The sequence below is a fragment of the Musca autumnalis genome, unplaced genomic scaffold (genome assembly GCF_047663935.1).
Source record: "Musca autumnalis isolate F117 unplaced genomic scaffold, ASM4766393v1 scaffold_1, whole genome shotgun sequence".
In the NCBI taxonomy this organism is placed as follows: domain Eukaryota; kingdom Metazoa; phylum Arthropoda; class Insecta; order Diptera; family Muscidae; genus Musca; species Musca autumnalis.
The window spans coordinates 83,365,541-83,384,718 of NW_027411644.1; the positions used below are offsets into that span (position 1 = coordinate 83,365,541).

Genomic DNA, 19,178 nt, shown 5'->3' on the forward strand with positions numbered 1-19,178 from the left:
ATTGGACCATACCAATGCGGCTTTAGACCTGGCAAGTCCACCATTGACTAGATATTTACCCTGTGGCAAATCCTGGAGAAGACTCAAGAGATGCAGATCGACACCTACCACCTTTTTGTAGATTATAAAGCAGCCTTCGACAGCCCGCTGCGTTCAAAGGTATTCCAAGCCATGTCTGAATTTGGTATCCCCGCAAAGCTCATCCGGCTTTGTAAAATGACTTTAACTGACACGAGATCCTCCGTTAAAATAGGAAAGAACCTCTCTGAAGAGTTTTGTACCAAAAGAGGTTTCAGGCAAGGAGACAGCCTTTCGTGTGATTTGTTCAACATCCTGCTGGAAAAGGTTATACGCGAGGCAAACGTCAAAAGAAGTGGCACAATCTACACCAATGGCCACAAATTACTTGCTTATGCTAATGATAAAGACATCATGGGTCGATCAGTAAAGGAAGTAAATGATATCTTTAAGAGAGTCGAAGGAGAATCTGCTAAAGTCGGTCTGACGGTAAACGGTGAGAGGACCAAGTTGATGCTGTCGACGCGCAATGCGTCCATTGAGCTCGGACCAACTGTGGAAATTGGTTCCTATAATTTTGAGGTAGTAACAGATTTTGTCTACCTCGGCACCTCCGTAAACACAACAAACGACATCAGTTGTGAAATAAAAAGAAGAATTGTATTGGCCAACAGATGCTACTTTGGTTTAAGTAAGCAGTTTAAAAACAAAGCCATATCTCGTCAAACCAAAATAACGCTCTACAAAACACTGATACTACCCGTGCTGATGTATGGCTCCGAAGCCTGGGTACTTGCGCAAGCAGACATGACAGTGCTTGGTGTGTTTGAGAGAAAAATTCTTCGAAAGATCTACGGACCAATCTGCGTTGACGGTGAATATCGACGTCGCATGAACCACGAGCTGTATCTGCTATACAACGACATAGTTAAACGTATCATAAGAATGAGCGAAGATGAACCCGCTAAAAAGGCGTATAAATACTTGGCGGTGCACGCAGAATTGGCAGGCCAAGGAATAGATGGCGCAAACAGAGTGCGAAGCAACAAATAGAGAGAATTGGAGACCTTTTTTGGTTCGGCCTATGGAACAAATGTTCTGTAATGGACCAGCTAAGTAAGTAAGTTAGATGAAAAAGCTTCAGTTTAAAATTCACAAATGCAAATTTGCAATTTTGTACGCTCCAAATGGCGAAAATTGTTTAGCAACAACATCTAATATGCCTACTGATGTTAACCTAACCAGTTAACGAAACGATCGTCGCATAGCGGCTGATGTGTAGGACTTGGCTAGATATCTTTTTTTCAATAGAATCCTCTTAGGTCATATAGCTTGATTAATTAAAAATCTCACAAATAATGGTCATAGCCCTGAAAAGACAAAATTTAAAAATATGAATTTTGTCCTAATAGTAAAACTGCAGATCTTGTCTTCACTTTAAGACAATTAACGGATAAAACAAGAACTACATATTTGCTTTATTGACCTAGAAAAGCTTTCGACACCGTAAGGTGGCCGGAAATATGGGAATAACTGAGAAGGATTAATTAAAAGAAGCTCTAATCACTCACATACAAAGCGATATAGGCATGGTTCGAGATATACCTATTTTGGATAGGAGATTTTGTATCTCCTTTTTTTTCTCGAAACACGTGTTACATATGTACATACATACGAGATGTCTAGGTGTACAGATGTAGGGTAACATATGATTCGACCTATCCAAAAATAGACATTCTTACTTTTTGTTTTGTTGTTTAACAATAAATATCTACCCCTAACTTTTAAATTTGACAAATGAATGAATCTACGAAGAGATAAAATTCTTTCATTAAAATGTTTCATAAGAACGCTTTGCGAAACTAAACGCTCCCTGACGTGAGTAAATATAACATTTCATTAAATGAAAACTGTAAAGTTTCGCCATAAATTTTTAACAATAAATAAATATGACTAGTAATTATTACAGATTACAAAAATAATTTGTAATTTAATAGCAATTTATAAGGGAATCATAAAGATAAACCTTAAAAAATTTTGGGGAAAAATAAATAAAAAACAAAAAAAAAAAAACTGACGAATGAAAAATAAATATTTGCTCAACGATTACTTCATTGGGTATTATTGCTGATACAATTTAATTGAGGTAGGCCCACAATGCATGTCCATTAATTGATGGTTAAGACCATGAATTGGTTTTGGATTTTGAAATTGAAGTTAAAAATGGAATAAAAACTATTTATGGACTTGTCATCTGGAATTAAAAGGGCGGGTGTGTCGGTGCAATAAACATTCAAAATGAAATTTAAACAAACGTGTTTTTAGGTTAAACCTTATTGCTTCTTTGTGACTATCTTAATAAAGGGTTTCAAAAGCTTTGCTTTTTCAATGATTCGCCATTGTTTGAATCGCCACAACGACAAACACACATAAGCAGAATTCGACATCACAGGATGATGAATAATTATCTTTAATTACAAGTAATTAAAACAGGTTAAATCCAGTATCAACGAAAATAATCAACATGTGTTTTGTGTGATCTCATTTTTTCTTCCTTAAACTGAATTTATACAAATTTATTGGGTTTTAATTAGTGGGGATTTTTTTATTGGACAATTTTGTCTGCCATACCTACACAGCCACATTGCCAAATAATCGATAGAAAGATATTGGAAAATAAATAAGTAAACATTTTTAGAAATTTGGAGATTGTAGAAAGCAAGCGACAAATCTGAATTTTTCCACTTCCCTATTTTGTTAATTTTCAAAATGTTAAATCTAAACCAAGCATTAGAAAGAAAATATCAGATCGAGGTGTAACAGATATTTAAGTAGAAATTTGTTACAATAATTATAATTTAATAATAATTAATTTAATAATAATAATAATTTGTTTAAACGGTTATAAATTTGAAATGTTTATTGGTGGTCGTTTTGATAGTGAAATTATAAAGATTAATTATTGGAAGAAAGTTATTAAACGGGCCTGAAAAAATCTATTCGAGAATTATAACTGAAAACAAAGGGAAAAACACTATCTAAGGGGGGAAATGTGGCTTCTGTCCTAATTTTGGGAACTCAAGATCTCTACTTTAAGACAACGAAGAAAACTATAGAGTACAATGAAGACCTATATGTTTGCTTTATTGATCTAGAAAAAAACTTACGATACCGTAAGATGTTCGGAAATATGAGAAGTACTGAGAAGAAGAAAAAATGCAAAAGAAACACTAATCATCAGCCGCATACAAGGCCATTAAAGATATTGCCGCAATTATGTTGGAAAACCACATCTAATGAATTCAAAAGAACCCAACGAATCAGGCAAGAATATAGTTTTAATCCATACTTATTAATTATACTAATGGCAACAGGAACGACCATTGGACAATTTTATAGAATTGTTTTTAATGGTGTCAGGTAGATTTTAGTCAACGCACCAATGTGCTATCTTTACACATAACAGATGTCGGCCATAAATAGAAAGGGTCGGTAATAAAATAGTGTATGTTTCTTATCACCCGCAACGCAGTGTGTGCGTGATGTGCATGATGTATTTATGTACACAGCGTACATTACTAAATGTATTGTCTGTGTGTGTTAGTTTTAAGAGTTGTAAATATTTTGTAGAATAGTAAATAAAATTTGAGTTTCTTTCGAACCATCGAAGAAGATACATCACCCGCGTGTTTTCGTTCTTGGGGTTTTCCTTAGGTTTTCTTGGGCTGCATTGTAGTGATGAGGCTAGGAGTCGCCTCATCATTTGGTGACCCCGACGTGATCGTTTCGTGTTTAAAAAAAACACGTAATAGATCCGCTATTTAAGTGACGTGGTAGGCTCGCAGTTCCAAAGGAGAACTTTGTGTAGTTTATACGTGTAGTGCAGTGCTGTAGAAAAAAGTTACTGTGTTAGGTTATTAAAAGACGCATACTCGAAGCAAAGAGTATGTTAGGTCAATTTTAATAACAAATAAAAAAAAGAATAAAGTGACAAAAAATATAGCTCGCGAAAATGAATTTCGAAGAATTCATCCAACATCAAAGGATGTTGGGCGAGTATATAGTGTCCATTGATTTACAAATATACAAAATTGCTCAAACAAGTGTAGCCAAGGAAATTAGGGAAAAGTGTTCCAAAATAGTTAGTTCTTTCGCGGAAGCAAGAACGGACTTTTTAGGTAACGAAAGGGAGCTCCGACGTATGGAAAAAGTACCATACGATCATTGCATATTCGCTGTGGGAGTGCAATATGCCGTTAAAAGCATAGAGGAAAACATGGAAGCTATGGGTTTGTTTGTGCCTATAGAAGTGCCACGTCTACATAATGTAGACTTTATAGCTGAGGTGAACAGCATAAGTTCATCGGAACAGTGTGGAAAGAAATCCGGACTGCTCCAAACAGGACCGCCAAATATTAGGGAAACAATTAATTTAGTAGATGCTTCTTTTGATTTTTGGGGGGAGATTAGAAAAGCTCTTTTCTCAAGAACAAAAGACTTCGAAAAGAGTTATCAGTCATTATTGTCACATTACGTGCGATATTTGGAGGTAGTAGGGATAGAGGGTGACTACACAAGTCATTACCATTATCTGCAAATTTGTTACCAAATAGTAAGAAGTGGGAACATTTCAAGAGTAGCACCAAAAAAGGTGAACATAAATTATGAGGCACAGTTCTCAGGTAGTTTAGGGCCTACACAGGAAGTTGTTAGGAGCTCGAAAACTGAGAATGAAAACGCGTGCGTGGATGTTTCGCGAAAATTAAAAAGTGAAACAAATCGATTACGAGAAGAAAATGAGCAATTTAAGTCCAAATTGGATCAACAAATCAAGGACTGCCGACTTGCTGAAGAAAAGGCTCGCATGTATGAGTCACAGGTCACTGACGTTACCGTCAAATACAATGCTGCTTATGCTGAAAAGGAAAAGGCTGTGGAAAATCTTTGTGAAGTGCAGAAAGAATCGGAGTGTCTACGACAACAATTGGACGAAGCTCGTAAATATTTAAACGCTGAATCTATGATCCGTACGGATTTGCAAAACCGCATTCAGAGTCTACGCGAAGAACTCACGTTTAAGGAGCAAAGTCATTTGCGAGAAATTGATGAAATACATTCTCGCCACCAAGCTGAAATCAGTGAAGTGTTACAACAGTTGCGTGAACAACACGAAGGACAAATGCGCAAACTTGAAATGATGTACCAACAAGAGATTAATAGTCTTCAAGCAGAAGCCAATCATAGCTTGAATAGTCGCATTAATGAGTTGGAAGCTACAAATGCTGCATTGAATACCCGTAATCGTGATTTGGAGGAATTGATCCAACATGAACGGACATGCCATGCTGCTGAGGTAGTAAATCTGGAAGATGAATTGCGACGTCTACGAAATGGAATGGCACAACAACAACTACAAGAAGAAAGTGCTATGTACGACAAATTACTGTGGAACGAAGAAGATATGAGTCAACCCAGCAGGGAGAAAGACCACATCGAAATTTCCCAAAGTGATCTTGAAGAAATGGTACTGAAGAAAGGTACTAAAGAAGTACATATCGGTGGTTTCCAATTTAAACCTAATGCCAATGACAAAGAGAATGACGTCAATTTCCATCGCTCAGGCACCATTGAGGGTGATATCAACAAATTGAGAGTTAGTGCAACATATGAACCTCCGATCCACATGGTTATGAAATCACAAGAAATACAAGGTGGCGCTAGCAAAAAGGCATCGATGTTTAATGCCAATGAAGAAGTTACCGGTTATCGCACAACCAGAGCTGACGCTAGCAATGTTTCAGGTTATCCTCTACGAAGAAAATGGATTTACCATGTAATTAAGCAATGGAAAAGAAGTCCCCGTCCGAGCTGGTTGCTGAAGGTGTTGGGTGCCATCACCTAGAATTAAGTTATAATAATTGTTGCATTCATATAATTAGTTTTAGAATCTAAGTAATGCCTTCAGCAGTTACAAAATTAAATGTAATTGCAATATTACTAAAAAATTTAGTTTGTAAGAGATAAGATACTAATACATACAATTGTTAAAAGATTAGGATCTTTTCACGGCGGGGAGTATGGACAATTTTATAGAATTGTTTTTAATGGTGTCAGGTAGATTTTAGTCAACGCACCAATGTGCTATCTTTACACATAACAGATGTCGGCCATAAATAGAAAGGGTCGGTAATAAAATAGTGTATGTTTCTTATCACCCGCAACGCAGTGTGTGCGTGATGTGCATGATGTATTTATGTACACAGCGTACATTACTAAATGTATTGTCTGTGTGTGTTAGTTTTAAGAGTTGTAAATATTTTGTAGAATAGTAAATAAAATTTGAGTTTCTTTCGAACCATCGAAGAAGATACATCACCCGCGTGTTTTCGTTCTTGGGGTTTTCCTTAGGTTTTCTTGGGCTGCATTGTAGTGATGAGGCTAGGAGTCGCCTCATCAACCATAAAGAAGCCGTCGAGAGATATCGGAATATTTTTCTTTTCTGGTTAATAGTCGTACTAACATTGAAGTCTTTCGAAGAGAGATATGGCAGATTCAAGGGTACCATCGTGGTGTAATCTGTAAGTCCGGTTTCGACAACCAGACCGGCTTAAAAAAATCATACTTTCCAGTGGTGGTAAAATACCTCTCAGCGTAGCGTAGGCGACATGTTCTGAGCATTCTAACCATGTAAAACTTCTCTGTAAGTGGTGTATTAAGGAAAGCCGTGCGGATTCGGCAATAAAAAGTAGGTCTCACCATATCATTGAGCTAATATGAATCGAACTGCTGTCATGGATATAAGAGAAGTCTCCCGTGTTCCTTCGTGAATGTGTATGCGAAAATATGTATGCATAAATTGAACAAACTATTTACAAAAATATAACGAGAGAATAACTAACTGCCCAATAGGCGGCTGCTGGAAATTGCAATCGGTGGAAAGGAATAGGCTTGCATACGGAGATGGGTGTAATATCAAATAACGGGGACATACTTTAAAACAATCTTAACATATTTATCGATGAAATGGCCCGATTGATGACTTGAAGCTGTCGGGAACATGAAAATTCAAGATTGTCTACTGCTAAAATCCAACCATTAAACTAACCTCAAATTTATAAAATAATTGCAGGACCATTCAAGCAGAAATTCTAGGTTACCAGAAGGCAGGAGAGTTAGGTGATGTGCTGCAATCAGCAGCTTTGCAATAAAGGACGACTCCGACTTCATAGTTTTTCATAAGAATTACTCCGTTTAGGTTGTCTATAAAGACCCTCTATAGGTGGTCTATAAAGATTACCTTTCTGTCGTCTATAAAGACTACAGGATTTTATAAAGACTTCTTTATGTCGCCTATAAGAACTATCTTTAGCTCCCCTATAAAATCTTCTCTTTAGCTCGTCTATAAAGACTCCCTTTAGGTCGTCTTTAAAGACTACCTTCTGGTCGTCTGTAAAGACCCTCTTCCTTTTTTCTCAAAGATTTCCTTCTGGTCGTCTATAAAGACTTCCTTCTGGTCGTCTATAAAGACTTCCTTCTGGTCGTCTGTAAAGACCCTCTTCATTTGTTCTCAAAGACTTTAGTCTTTCCCTTCTGGTCGTCTATAAAGACTCCCTGCAGGCAGTCTACAAAGACTCTCTTTAGGCCGCCTATAAAGATACCCTTCTTGACGTCTATAAGACTCTCTTTTGATTGTCTATAAAGACTCTTTTCTGGTCGTCTGTAAAGACCCTCTTCATTTTTTCTCAAATACTTCAATCTGGTCATCTATAAAGACTCCCTTCTGGTCGTCTATAAAGAATCCCTGCAGACAGTCTACAAAGACTCCCTTTAGGTCGCCTATAAAGATACCCTTTTTGACGCTATAAAGACTCCCTTTAGGTCGTCTGCATAGACTCCCTTTAGGTCGTTTATAAGAACTTCCTTAGGTAGTCTATAAAGACTCAGTTTAGGTCGTCTATAAAGACTCCCTTTAGGTCGTCTATAAAGACTCCCTTTAGGTCGTCTATAAAGACTCCCTTTAGGTCGTCTATAAAGACTCCCTTCTAGTCCATAAAGACTCTTTTCTGGTCGTCCGTAAAGACCCTCTTCCTTTTTTCTGAAAGACTCCATTCTAGTCGTCTATAAAGACTCTCTTCTGGTTGTCTATAAAGACTCTTGTTTGGTCGTCTGTAAAGACCCTCTTCCTTTTTTCTCAAAGACTTCATACTGGTCGTCTATAAAGACTACCTTCAGGTCGTCTATAAAGACTCCCTGCAGGCAGTCTACAAAGACTCCCTTTAGGTCGTCTATAAAGACTCCCTGCAGGCAGTCTACAAAGACTCCCTTTAGGTCGTCTAAAAAGACTCCCTGCGGGCAGTCTACAAAGACTCTATTTAGGTCGCCTATAAAGATGCACTTGTTGACGCTATAAAGGCTCCCTTTAGGTCGTCTGTAAAAACTCCTTTTAGGTCATCTGTAAAGACTCCCTTTAGGTCGTTTATAAAGACTTCCTTTAGGTCGTCTATAAAGACTCCCTTTAGGTTGTCTATAAAGGTTGTCGTCTATAAAGACTCTTTTATGGTCGTCTGTAAAGACCCTCTTCCTTTTTCTCAAAGACTTTATTCTGGTCGTCTATAAAGTCTCTATTCTGGTTGTCTATAAAGACTCTCTTCTGGTCCTCTATAAAGACTCTTTTCTGGTTGTCTGTAAAGAACCTCTTCATTTTTTTCCTCAAAGACTTCAATTTGGTCGTCTCTAAATACTCCCTTCTGGTCTTCTATAAAGACTACCTTCAGGTCGTCTATAAAGACTCCCTGCAGGCAGTCTACAAAGACTCCTTTTAGGTCGTCTATAAAGATAGCCTTCTTGACGTCTATAAAGACTCCCTTTAGGTCGTCTATAAAGACTCTTTTCTGGTCGTCTGTAAGGACCACCTTCATTTGTTTCTTAAAGACTTCAATTTGGTCGTTTATAAAGACTCCCTTCTGGTCGTCTATAAAGACTAGCTTCTGGTCGTCTATAAAGACTCCCTGCAGGTAGTCTACAAAGACTCCCTTTAGGTCGCCTATAAATATACCCTTCTTGACGCTATAAAGACCCCCCATTTAGGTCGTCTATAAAGACTCCCTTTAGGCCGCCTATAAAGACTCCCTTTTGGCCGTTTATATAGGTCCACGATATGGTCTCCCATCTGTGTCTGTAAATATTTTTCTTCTTTCGTCTGTGAAAGCCCCCTTGATACATCTACAATGAGTCCCTCCTGCAGTTCGTCTGTAATGACTTTCATTTGCCCGTCTATGCCAAATCAATCACTGAATATTTCTGACAAATCATTGTCAGAAGACAAGCCTATGTACAGTATACCACCTGAAGATCATCTCAAAGTAATTTTCTTAGTTGTTTGTAAAGACTTATTCGCACTGGTTGTCTATTGATCACAAACATTCGGTTTTCTACCGTAATTACCTGGTTAGAAAGCTTCCAAGTTTCCGAAATGATAGGCGAAAGCTTTTATGTTTTGCATTGGATCGCTGAAAATGGCCATTGGCAGTTGGTGGCGGCGGCGGCGGTTCACTGTCATTAACATTGTTATTATTATTGTTAAGTTCACTTGGAGTATATTCTCCATTGGTCTCGCCTTTTTCAACACCTTCCATTTTGAAATAATTTCAATTTTAAATAACTTAAAGATTATTGGTAGTATTTGTTCACTATATTATTTCAATATTTTTGTTTATTGGTTAGATTTTTTTCTATGTTAATTTCCGTTTCCGTTACTCAAGTTTTGATATCCATCCATACGCTTGAAAATAAAGTTAACGTTTAACTGTATAATATTGAATGTCGATGGCTTTTAAACATTTAATAAAAAAAAAACACATTCATTTTTATCCACACTCTGAGTATAGAGTAGGAGGTGATGCCATAAACCGCAAATAAGTAACTCAATTTTTGAGAATAATATTGACTTCGTTAAACGCGTTCGTTAATGGTTCGAATTTAATAAATTCACGTCATTGAGTATTTCACATGCAAAATATGTATATCGTTCGTCTAGACCTAAGAACACAAACCTTGCAGAGGGGGACAACAAATGTGTACATTAACAATGAGTCTCGTGTTAAATATAGTCCACGTGCAAAATTTCACAGACTCCGTGGAGTGGAGAATGTTTTACAGTTTGTGGGCAATAGCCTGGTAAAAAGGGAAAAATTCGTCTAAACCCCCGAAAACCATAAAATCAAAAAGGGACCATAAACAAGATTATACTCTTCTCGGATGTAGGGGAACATTGAAACGCTTGCAATATTAAGGAATAGAAAACTTTGATGTAAGAAACACCGGACGTATAATAAAAGTAGAGACAATTTTCGATATCTAATAATACATAGAATCCAACGAAGGAAACATAGCATAGGATTAAACTACAACAACTTCACAATAGAATAATTTAAACAACTGACAAAACAAGTAAAGAAAACTACAAGAAAAGACAGCCGTATAAGAAGCTGGTTAGGGATAACATACGATGATTACTCCGGACAATCGATGGTCTTACAAGTTGAAGTCATACATGGAACTAAGCCGTCGCAGCCCTTCTAATACAGCAAATACACCAAAAATCTGTGGACTACCAAAAATACATAAAGAAGCAACATCACTAAAACCAATATCATTCATCCACAATTCAACTGTTCACCGAATTTTCAAATATATTACTGGTATTCGGTTAAATGCTAAACCGAGGCCTCGCCATATAATAGACGGGAATCATATATTATTTTGAATTCGTGTCATTATTTTCCAAAAAAATAGGCGTATACCTTTTTATTGCTATGCTGTTTCTTCTTGGCTTTCTAGCCCAGAGCGTCTGCATAGGACGTAGATGGGGTGCCAGCCTGTAAAACCATAGTTTACAAATAACTTGTACATATTTTGGGTAAGTTTTAGCATTAGGAAAAATCAAAACAATTAAAAATAAATAGTCCAAATTTAAAATTTCCAGTGGCATAAAATAACATATGTTCAAAATTCAGACTTCTTGCGCCCTAGCGCAGACGATGAGTGGTTAATGTATTCTAAATTATAAGTAATCATATGTGGTCGTAAAATCTATATGCGTGTGCACGGATATTGAGATGAAGTCCACATACATAGATATCAACCCTGCCAACATTTTTTCAATTTTTGGAAGATTGTTCGCTTAGATTAATCTTCTGTGATTATCCACGGCGATCATTGGGTGATTGTTTACATTTTTTCTTACATTTTTCAAATGATCGCCGCTGGGAATCACAGAAGACTCTTCTGGAAGAGCAACAGATGATTGTTACTAACATTATTGATTTTGTTGCATATAATTCTCATATACACTTTCTACAGAACTTTGATATAAATGGCACGTATAATATGTGTTTTGACAAACCACACATGTCCAGGTTTTGCCAAGTTTAACCAAAAGACAACATAGTGACTGAGGAAACAGTACTTGAGTACAGTGCCTATAACAAAAAACCACAACATAAAGGAATAATTAAAAACCATAACAAAGCAGAAAAGAAAACAAAAGGAGAAAACTAAACAACAAATAAAAGAAACAAAAAACAATTGTTCTATTCTTTTTTAATTTTTCTTTACATGTTGATCTTCTGAAGATCTTCCAGATGATTAATCTGCGATTCTTCCTCGCGATTCGCTTCCCGGACACAGTTACTTTATGTCGGCGATTCGCAGGTTAATGGAGTTGATAGATTTTGAGATCATTATAACGGAAAAAGTAGTTTAAAAATTTTAGTTGCATTTTTAGTATAATCCGGGCAAAATACTCATTTTTTTAATATTTCGTCATGTAATATTTTCTATACTTTACGAATTTTTCTTCAAGTATTATTTAAAAAAAAAAAATCACAAACTCTCTGCTATTTCAACTCATTAGCACTTTTTTATCTGCAGAATCCTTCATACAAAAAAAAATTTAAAATTAATATAAAATAATATTTTTTAATTTATTATTGTCTTTTTAGGACGAATGCCATTATTTATGAAATTTTTTTAATTAATTATTTGAATTAATCGAGCTAACATGGCCTAAGGAATTTGTATTGAAAAATGAATTGTAGCGAAATACCACGCACTCAACCAATATGCTACGATCGTTTCGCTGGTGTTTTAAGCCAGCTCATCAGGCATATTTTGAATGTAAATGGCTAGAAGACAAAGGCTGATTTTGACAACAACTTCGGACTCGATCTGTCCATGGATGAAAGTTTCAATTCACCCAGGCTGAGGGCATATCTCTGTCGATAAAGAAAACTGATGTTTTCTTACTTGTAAAAAGAAAGTAGATCTGCGGTAAAAACCTGGACTTAAGTGCACTTTTGTGTAGCAGAAGCATGAAAGAGTGGTCGTAAATTCTAAGACTTTTAGAGGCCCATATCTCGGGAAGTATTTGCTTCCTCTAAAAAAAAAAATCACAAGGAATGTCTACCATAAAAAATCCCGCTTGCTGTATTTAAATGAAAAGTATTGAATTTTTACTGGGGAGCTACCTGCTTTCTGTTTTATTTGTTTTATGTTTTATTTTTTCAGCTTTGGGGTCATTATGTAGGGAATTATGGACTTGGCCACGAATAAAATTATATCGTTGAAATTAGGACCAATGATATCATAAAGACTCCCTTCAGCTCATCTAAAAAGATTCCCTTCGGCTCGTCTAAAAAACTATCTTATAGACTGATCTTCTATAAAGATGATCCCTTTCGCTTCTCTTTAAAGACTCCCTTCAGCTCGTCTATAAAGACGCCTTTCAGTTCGTTTTTTAAAGACTCCCTTCAGCTGACCTATAAAACGCTCCTTTCAGTTCGTCGGAAAAGGCTCCTTTCAGTTCGTCTGAAAAGACTCCCTTTCGCTCGTCTATAAAAACTCCCTTTCGCTCGTCTATGAAGACTCCCTTTCCCTCGTCTATAAAGACTCCCTTCAGCTCGTCTATAAAGACTCCCTTCAGCTCGTCTATAAAGACTCCCTTCAGCTCGTCTATAAAGACTCCCTTCAGCTCGTCTATAAAGACTCCCTTCAACTCGTCTATAAAGACTCCCTTCAGGTCGTCTATAAAGACTCCCTTCAGGTCGTCTATAAAGACTCACTTCAGCTCGTCTATAAAGACTCACTTCAGCTCGTCTATAAAGACTCACTTCAGCTCGTCTATAAAGACTCACTTCAGCTCGTCTATAAAGACTCACTTCAGCTCGTCTATAAAGACTCACTTCAGCTCGTCTATAAAGACTCACTTCAGCTCGTCTATAAAGACTCACTTCAGCTCGTCTATAAAGACTCACTTCAGCTCGTCTATAAAGACTCACTTCAGCTCGTCTATAAAGACTCACTTCAGCTCGTCTATAAAGACTCACTTCAGCTCGTCTATAAAGACTCACTTCAGCTCGTCTATAAAGAATCACTTCAGCTCGTCTATAAACACTCACTTCAGCTCGTCTAAAAAGACTCACTTCAGCTCGTCTATAAAGACACCATTCAGCTCGTCTATAACGACTCCCTTCAGCTCGTCTATTAAGACTCCCTTCATCTCGTCTATAAAGACTCCCTTCAGCTCGTCTGACTCACTTCAGCTCGTCTATAAAGACTCCCTTCAGCTCGTCTGACTCACTTCAGCTCGTCTATAAAGACTCACTTCAGCTCGTCTATAAAGACTCACTTCAGCTCGTCTATAAAGACTCACTTCAGCTTGTGTATAAAGACTCACTTCAGCTCGTCTATAAAGACTCACTTCAGCTCGTCTATAAAGACTACCTTCAGCTTGTCTATAAAGACACCATTCAGCTCGTCTATAACGACTCCCTTCAGTTCGTCTATTAAGACTGTCTTCAGCTCGTCTATTAAGACTCCCTTCATCTCGTCTATAAAGACTCCCTTCAGCTCGTCTATAAAGACTCCTTTCAGCTCGTCTATAAAGACTCCCTTCAGCTCGTCTATAAAGACTCCCTTCAGCTCGTCTATAAAAACTCCATTTCAGCTCGTCTATAAAGACTCCCTTCAGCTCGTCTATAAAGACTCCCTTCAGCTCGTCTATAAAGACTCCCTTCAGGTTGTCTATAAAGACTCCCTTCAGCTCGTCTATAAAGACTCCCTTCAGCTCGTCTATAAAGACTCCCTTCAGCTCGTCTATAAAGACTCCCTTCAGCTCGTCTATAAAGACTCCCTTCAGCTCGTCTATAAAGACTCCCTTTAGTTCGTCTATAAAGACTCCCTTCAGGTTGTCTATAAAGACTCCCTTCAGGTTGTCTATAAAGACTCCCTTCAGCTCGTCTATAAAGACTCCCTTCAGCTCGTCTATAAAGACTCCCTTCAGGTCGTCTATAAAGACTCCCTCCAGGTCGTCTATAAAGACTCCCTCCAGGTCGTCTATAAAGACTCCCTCCAGGTCGTCTATAAAGACTCCCTCCAGGACGTCTATAAAGACTCCCTCCAGGTCGTCTATAAAGACTCCCTCCAGGTCGTCTATAAAGACTCCCTCCAGGTCGTCTATAAAGACTCCCTCCAGGTCGTCTATAAAGACTCCCTCCAGGTCGTCTATAAAGACTCCCTCCAGGTCGTCTATAAAGACTCCCTCCAGGTCGTCTATAAAGACTCCCTCCAGGTCGTCTATAAAGACTCCCTCCAGGTCGTCTATAAAGACTCCCTCCAGGTCGTCTATAAAGACTCCCTCCAGGTCGTCTATAAAGACTCCCTCCAGGTCGTCTATAAAGACTCCCTCCAGGTCGTCTATAAAGACTCCCTCCAGGTCGTCTATAAAGACTCCCTCCAGGTCGTCTATAAAGACTCCCTCCAGGTCGTCTATAAAGACTCTCTTCAGGTTGTCTATAAAGACACACTTCAGCTCGTATATAAATATCTCCTTCAGCTCGTCTATAAAGACTCCCTTTCGCTTGTCTATAAAAAACTTCCTTTCGCTCGTCTAAAAAACTCCATTTCGAGTGTCTATTAAGACCCGCTATTACACGTCTATAAAGACTCGCTTTCGCTCGATTTCCTTTAGCTCGTCTATAAAGACTCCCTTTGGGTGTCCTCTAAGGGCACCCTTCTTTCCCCTTCTCCTGTAGTACTTTTGTTTAAGTTTCCTTAAATTATCCCTTTATCCATTTTTTCTTTCATTTTATACTTACTGTGTCAGTTGTGCCAAACTGAATTTTCGGTCATCTGCTGCTTGTTTTGAACGTAAAAAGCTGCCAAATCCTCTAAAGGATAGTCTCGAACTTTTGCGTGGTGCATTATGTTGTTGATAATGGCCACCAGCACCACCGCCAGCTGGTGGTGGTCCCGTGCCATTGGCATTATTTGCACTATCACTGGAAACATCTTCACTAATTGTGGTGATATTTGAGGGCTCGAATTCACCCCCCGCACCACCATTTACTTTGGAAATTTGAAAACGATCCGTCATTTTGGAAATTTTTTAAATAAACACTTTTTTGTAATTGAAATTTTTAACAATTTATTTGTTTAAAACAAATTTTCCAATTTTTGCATTTTCGCAAGTAAAAAGTGGCTTCTTTTTCGATATCGTTGTGGTTATTTTGCGTTTTTGTTATTCCTTTGAAATTTTTGAATTTCCGTTTCCGTTAAATATTTCGGCCCGAAAGTTTGCGATGAGAACGAATAACCGAACGAACGTTCTAACCGTCGTTTGCAAAATAAGTCAACGTTTAACTGCAAAATGATTGATGTTGGGGGCTTTTATCGTTTTATTTTGGCTTATAAATGAAATCGAACACACACACGAAGAGGAAACGAGGGTTCGTATCGTACGTATCAAGTGGAAAGCTCTCACCAAAAACAAATCCTCTGTAAGTGTTGTTGATATCAACAACCTATAGTTTGTTGTTCTCAGTGTTTGTTTTGAAGAGGAGGCCACGAAAGAGCGGGAACTTCGAAATATCAGTCAAAGAGGGTCCGTTATTAATAATATATTCTCTCTCACATTCGCACCTATTTCGCTAATCAAATTTGAATATATAAACAGAAACTAACAAACAACTAACGACAACAACAAAGGATAATAATAAGAACAACAACATAAACAAATGCAAAACTATTGAAACCCCAAGTCGTTCGGAGGAGAGTGTCTAATTTAACAGGTTTTTGTGTGCGCTTTTGTCAAAAAATTAACACTTTCCTTGTTGTTGTTGCTGTCATTCATCGTCGTCACCGGCAACCACCAATCACAACAAATTAAATGAATTTTAAATTTGACGTTAATTTTTGTTTCATTTTTTTTTTTGGGGATAGCTTTGGTTTGCCGCCGCACATTAACGATCGCCATCATTATCATCATCGTCATTATTATCTTCTATCTGTCTGTCACATTTGCTCATAATTGAATTATGCCATCGATTATGAAGTTGATGATAAGTTTTCGATTGTAGATAAGTTCGTAAAAACTTGTAAGAGGTTCTTCCAGCCATAATCGTCGAATAATTTTTGCGTTTTCTTTCATTTTGAAATCGGATGTTATCAATTTCATGTAAACACAACAGTGTTTTTTTCCGTGATAAACGATAAGTGACCGACCCATCAACGTGAAGATAAGTCCGGAAAACAAATTTTTTCAACAAGCAACACTCGATGTGGGAGTGGGGGTTTGGGTTGGGAAACATGGTTATTCAGAGGACCCAGACAACACCATTTCTGAATGAAAAAGACAGGGCATAGTTAGACAAAATGGGACAGCAAATTGTTGTTTTTTAGAAGTCTAAAGCGATCCGAAGGGAACCTTTACAGACGACTAGAAAGGAGTCCTCCCATCGGACGCGTCCTCGGGTGGCGGATAAAGGAATGCTCTGCAGATATGTAGGGTAGGTGGGAAATAAAAAACCACCCCCGGACCAAAACACATATAAACCCATGTAATGTCTGACTCAGAATGAACGGTTCATGGTAGGCGTCTATCCCTCTTCTAGAGGCGGCCTTGTATGAGAAAAGCAAGCCTGAATGCTCAGCAAGCAGCCCTAGCGTCAACATTCCAAACTGGCACAGCTTTGTAAAGAATTCAACAGATATAAACTGTTACTTCTTGGTATCAGCAAGTGTAGATGGCCCAACTCAGGAGAGATAACCACTGCAGACGGATGTAAATTCATTTTCTCTGGCAAACCTGAGGGAAGGCGGTGTAGGATTTCTTCTATCAAAACCTGCATATGCTGCACTAATAGACTGGAAGTGTCACTCATAGATAGAATAATATCTATACGACTACGAACAAAAGCTCATAATGTAACAATTCTACAGTGTTACGCACACACTGACGTTGCAGAGACCGCAGTGAAAGAAGATTTCTATGGCACTTTAGCCCGTGCCATCGATAGCACTAACAAGGGAGATATTCTGCTTGTTATGGGCGACTTTAATGCACAACTAAGTGCGGAAAACAAGGGCATGGAAAACATTATGGGTCGTCATGGACTGGGGTTTTCTCTTACGGAAAATGGCGAATTATTCACTGAGATGTACACTACCAACAACCTATGTACAGGTGGAACCATCTTCCCTCACAAGCGAGTACACAAAGTGACGTGGACGTCGCCGGATCACCACACCGAAAACCAAATTGACCACATCGCCATTAGTCGTAAATGGCAAGGATCCCTACTAGACGTGCGGAATAAAAGAGGCGCAGGCATCTCAAGCGATCACCACAAATTAGTAGCAACGTTACGCTTACAAATTGCAGCTATTGCAAATAAAAACCCGAACAACAGAAGAAGGCGTATAGATATAAATAAGCTGCAGAACCCTAATATCAGAGCCAGATACACAGAAGCCTTGCGGAATGCATTTCAAGATAAAGAACACAACACGGATTGGGCAGAGTTGAGCAAAACATATACAGAAGTAGCTGAACAGCAATTAGGCTTTGCGGAGAATGCTAGAAAAAAATGGATCTCAGATGACACATGGAACGCAATAAATCTAAGAAGGGAAATCAAAAATAAACTCAACAGCGAAAAAACAAGAACCACCAAACAGGAGTGGCAAACAGAGTACAATGCAGCAAACTGTACCGTCAAAAGAAGCACAAGGAAGGATAAACGTATGAGGATTAACAATATAGCAAGAGAAGCACAAGTAACCGCAGTAACACATCGCAGCAGAGATCTTTACAAATATGCTAGAGAATTATCAGGTAGGCAGATGGTGCCATCAAGACCACTTGTAGATGAGAACGGCATATCAACAACATCCAAACAAGAGCAACTACAAATCTGGACAAAATATTACTCCAATATGCTATCGGTATTGGTACATTCTACACAACAATTGTGTGATTGCAGAGACCACGTAGTCAGGGAAGACATGAACATCACAAAGCCCAAACAGGAACGAAGTAATAGAAGCTATTAAGTCTTTACGAAATAGCAAGGCACCTGGTCCTGACAATATACCACCAGACTATCAGCTGACACCGAAACCAGGGCGCATATTATAATTCCGGTAGTTCGGAGCTTTTGGACAAATGAGTCACTACCTAGTATAATCAATGAAGGTATCATAATCAAACTATCTAAAAAGGGCAACCTCATAGAGTGTAGGAACTGGAGGGGTATATCGTTAATGAATGCAGTAGCGACAGTAATATCGCATATCATGGCCAAGCGCATTGGTGAACTATTGGAACCATTATTGAGAAGAGAGCAGGCAGGCTTCCGACCACACCGATCATGCGTTGCCCACGTTAACACTTTGTGCGTGAATCAGTCTGTTGAATGGAGATCCCCGCTGTATCTGGGATTCATCGACTTTGAACGAGCATTCGACACCATATCCCACGATGCAATCTGGAGCGCTATGGTTTGCAAAGGAATTCCGGTAAAGTTGATTAACCTCGTAAAAGCCCTGTATGATAATGCCACGTGCCGAATCCTACACGAATCCCAGCTAAGCGATAAAATCAGCATAAACGCAGGAGAAAGGCAAGGGTCTGTTCTCTCTCCACTGGTCTTTAATATCGTACTGGACGTGATAATGAGCAGTGCGATGAGAAATTCCTGCGGAATACAATAGGGGGCTAAAGAGAAGACTGCTAGAACTCGACTATGCTGGTGATATGTGCCTGCTCACCCACAAGCATTCTCAAACTTGCAAAGCATTCACTGCTATGCAGCTAGAGCCGG

General features: G+C 38.3%; 1 protein-coding gene across 2 annotated transcripts in view; it reads right to left on the reverse strand.

Moving 5' to 3' along the window:
• The window catches only part of NKCC (sodium potassium chloride cotransporter), a 50,524-nt gene extending 34,782 nt beyond the window's left edge, over positions 1-15,742 (reverse strand). The window contains exon 1 of one of the 2 annotated variants that reach the window (XM_073983113.1): positions 15,174-15,742. In XM_073983113.1, coding sequence (XP_073839214.1) covers positions 15,174-15,451 — 278 coding nt within the window. In that variant the 5' untranslated portion in view covers positions 15,452-15,742. Of the gene's footprint in view, positions 1-9,462; positions 9,833-15,173 lie in introns of those variants that run through there. The other variant, XM_073983120.1, reaches the window with a different exon arrangement.
• Positions 15,743-19,178: the final 3,436 nt, after the last annotated feature.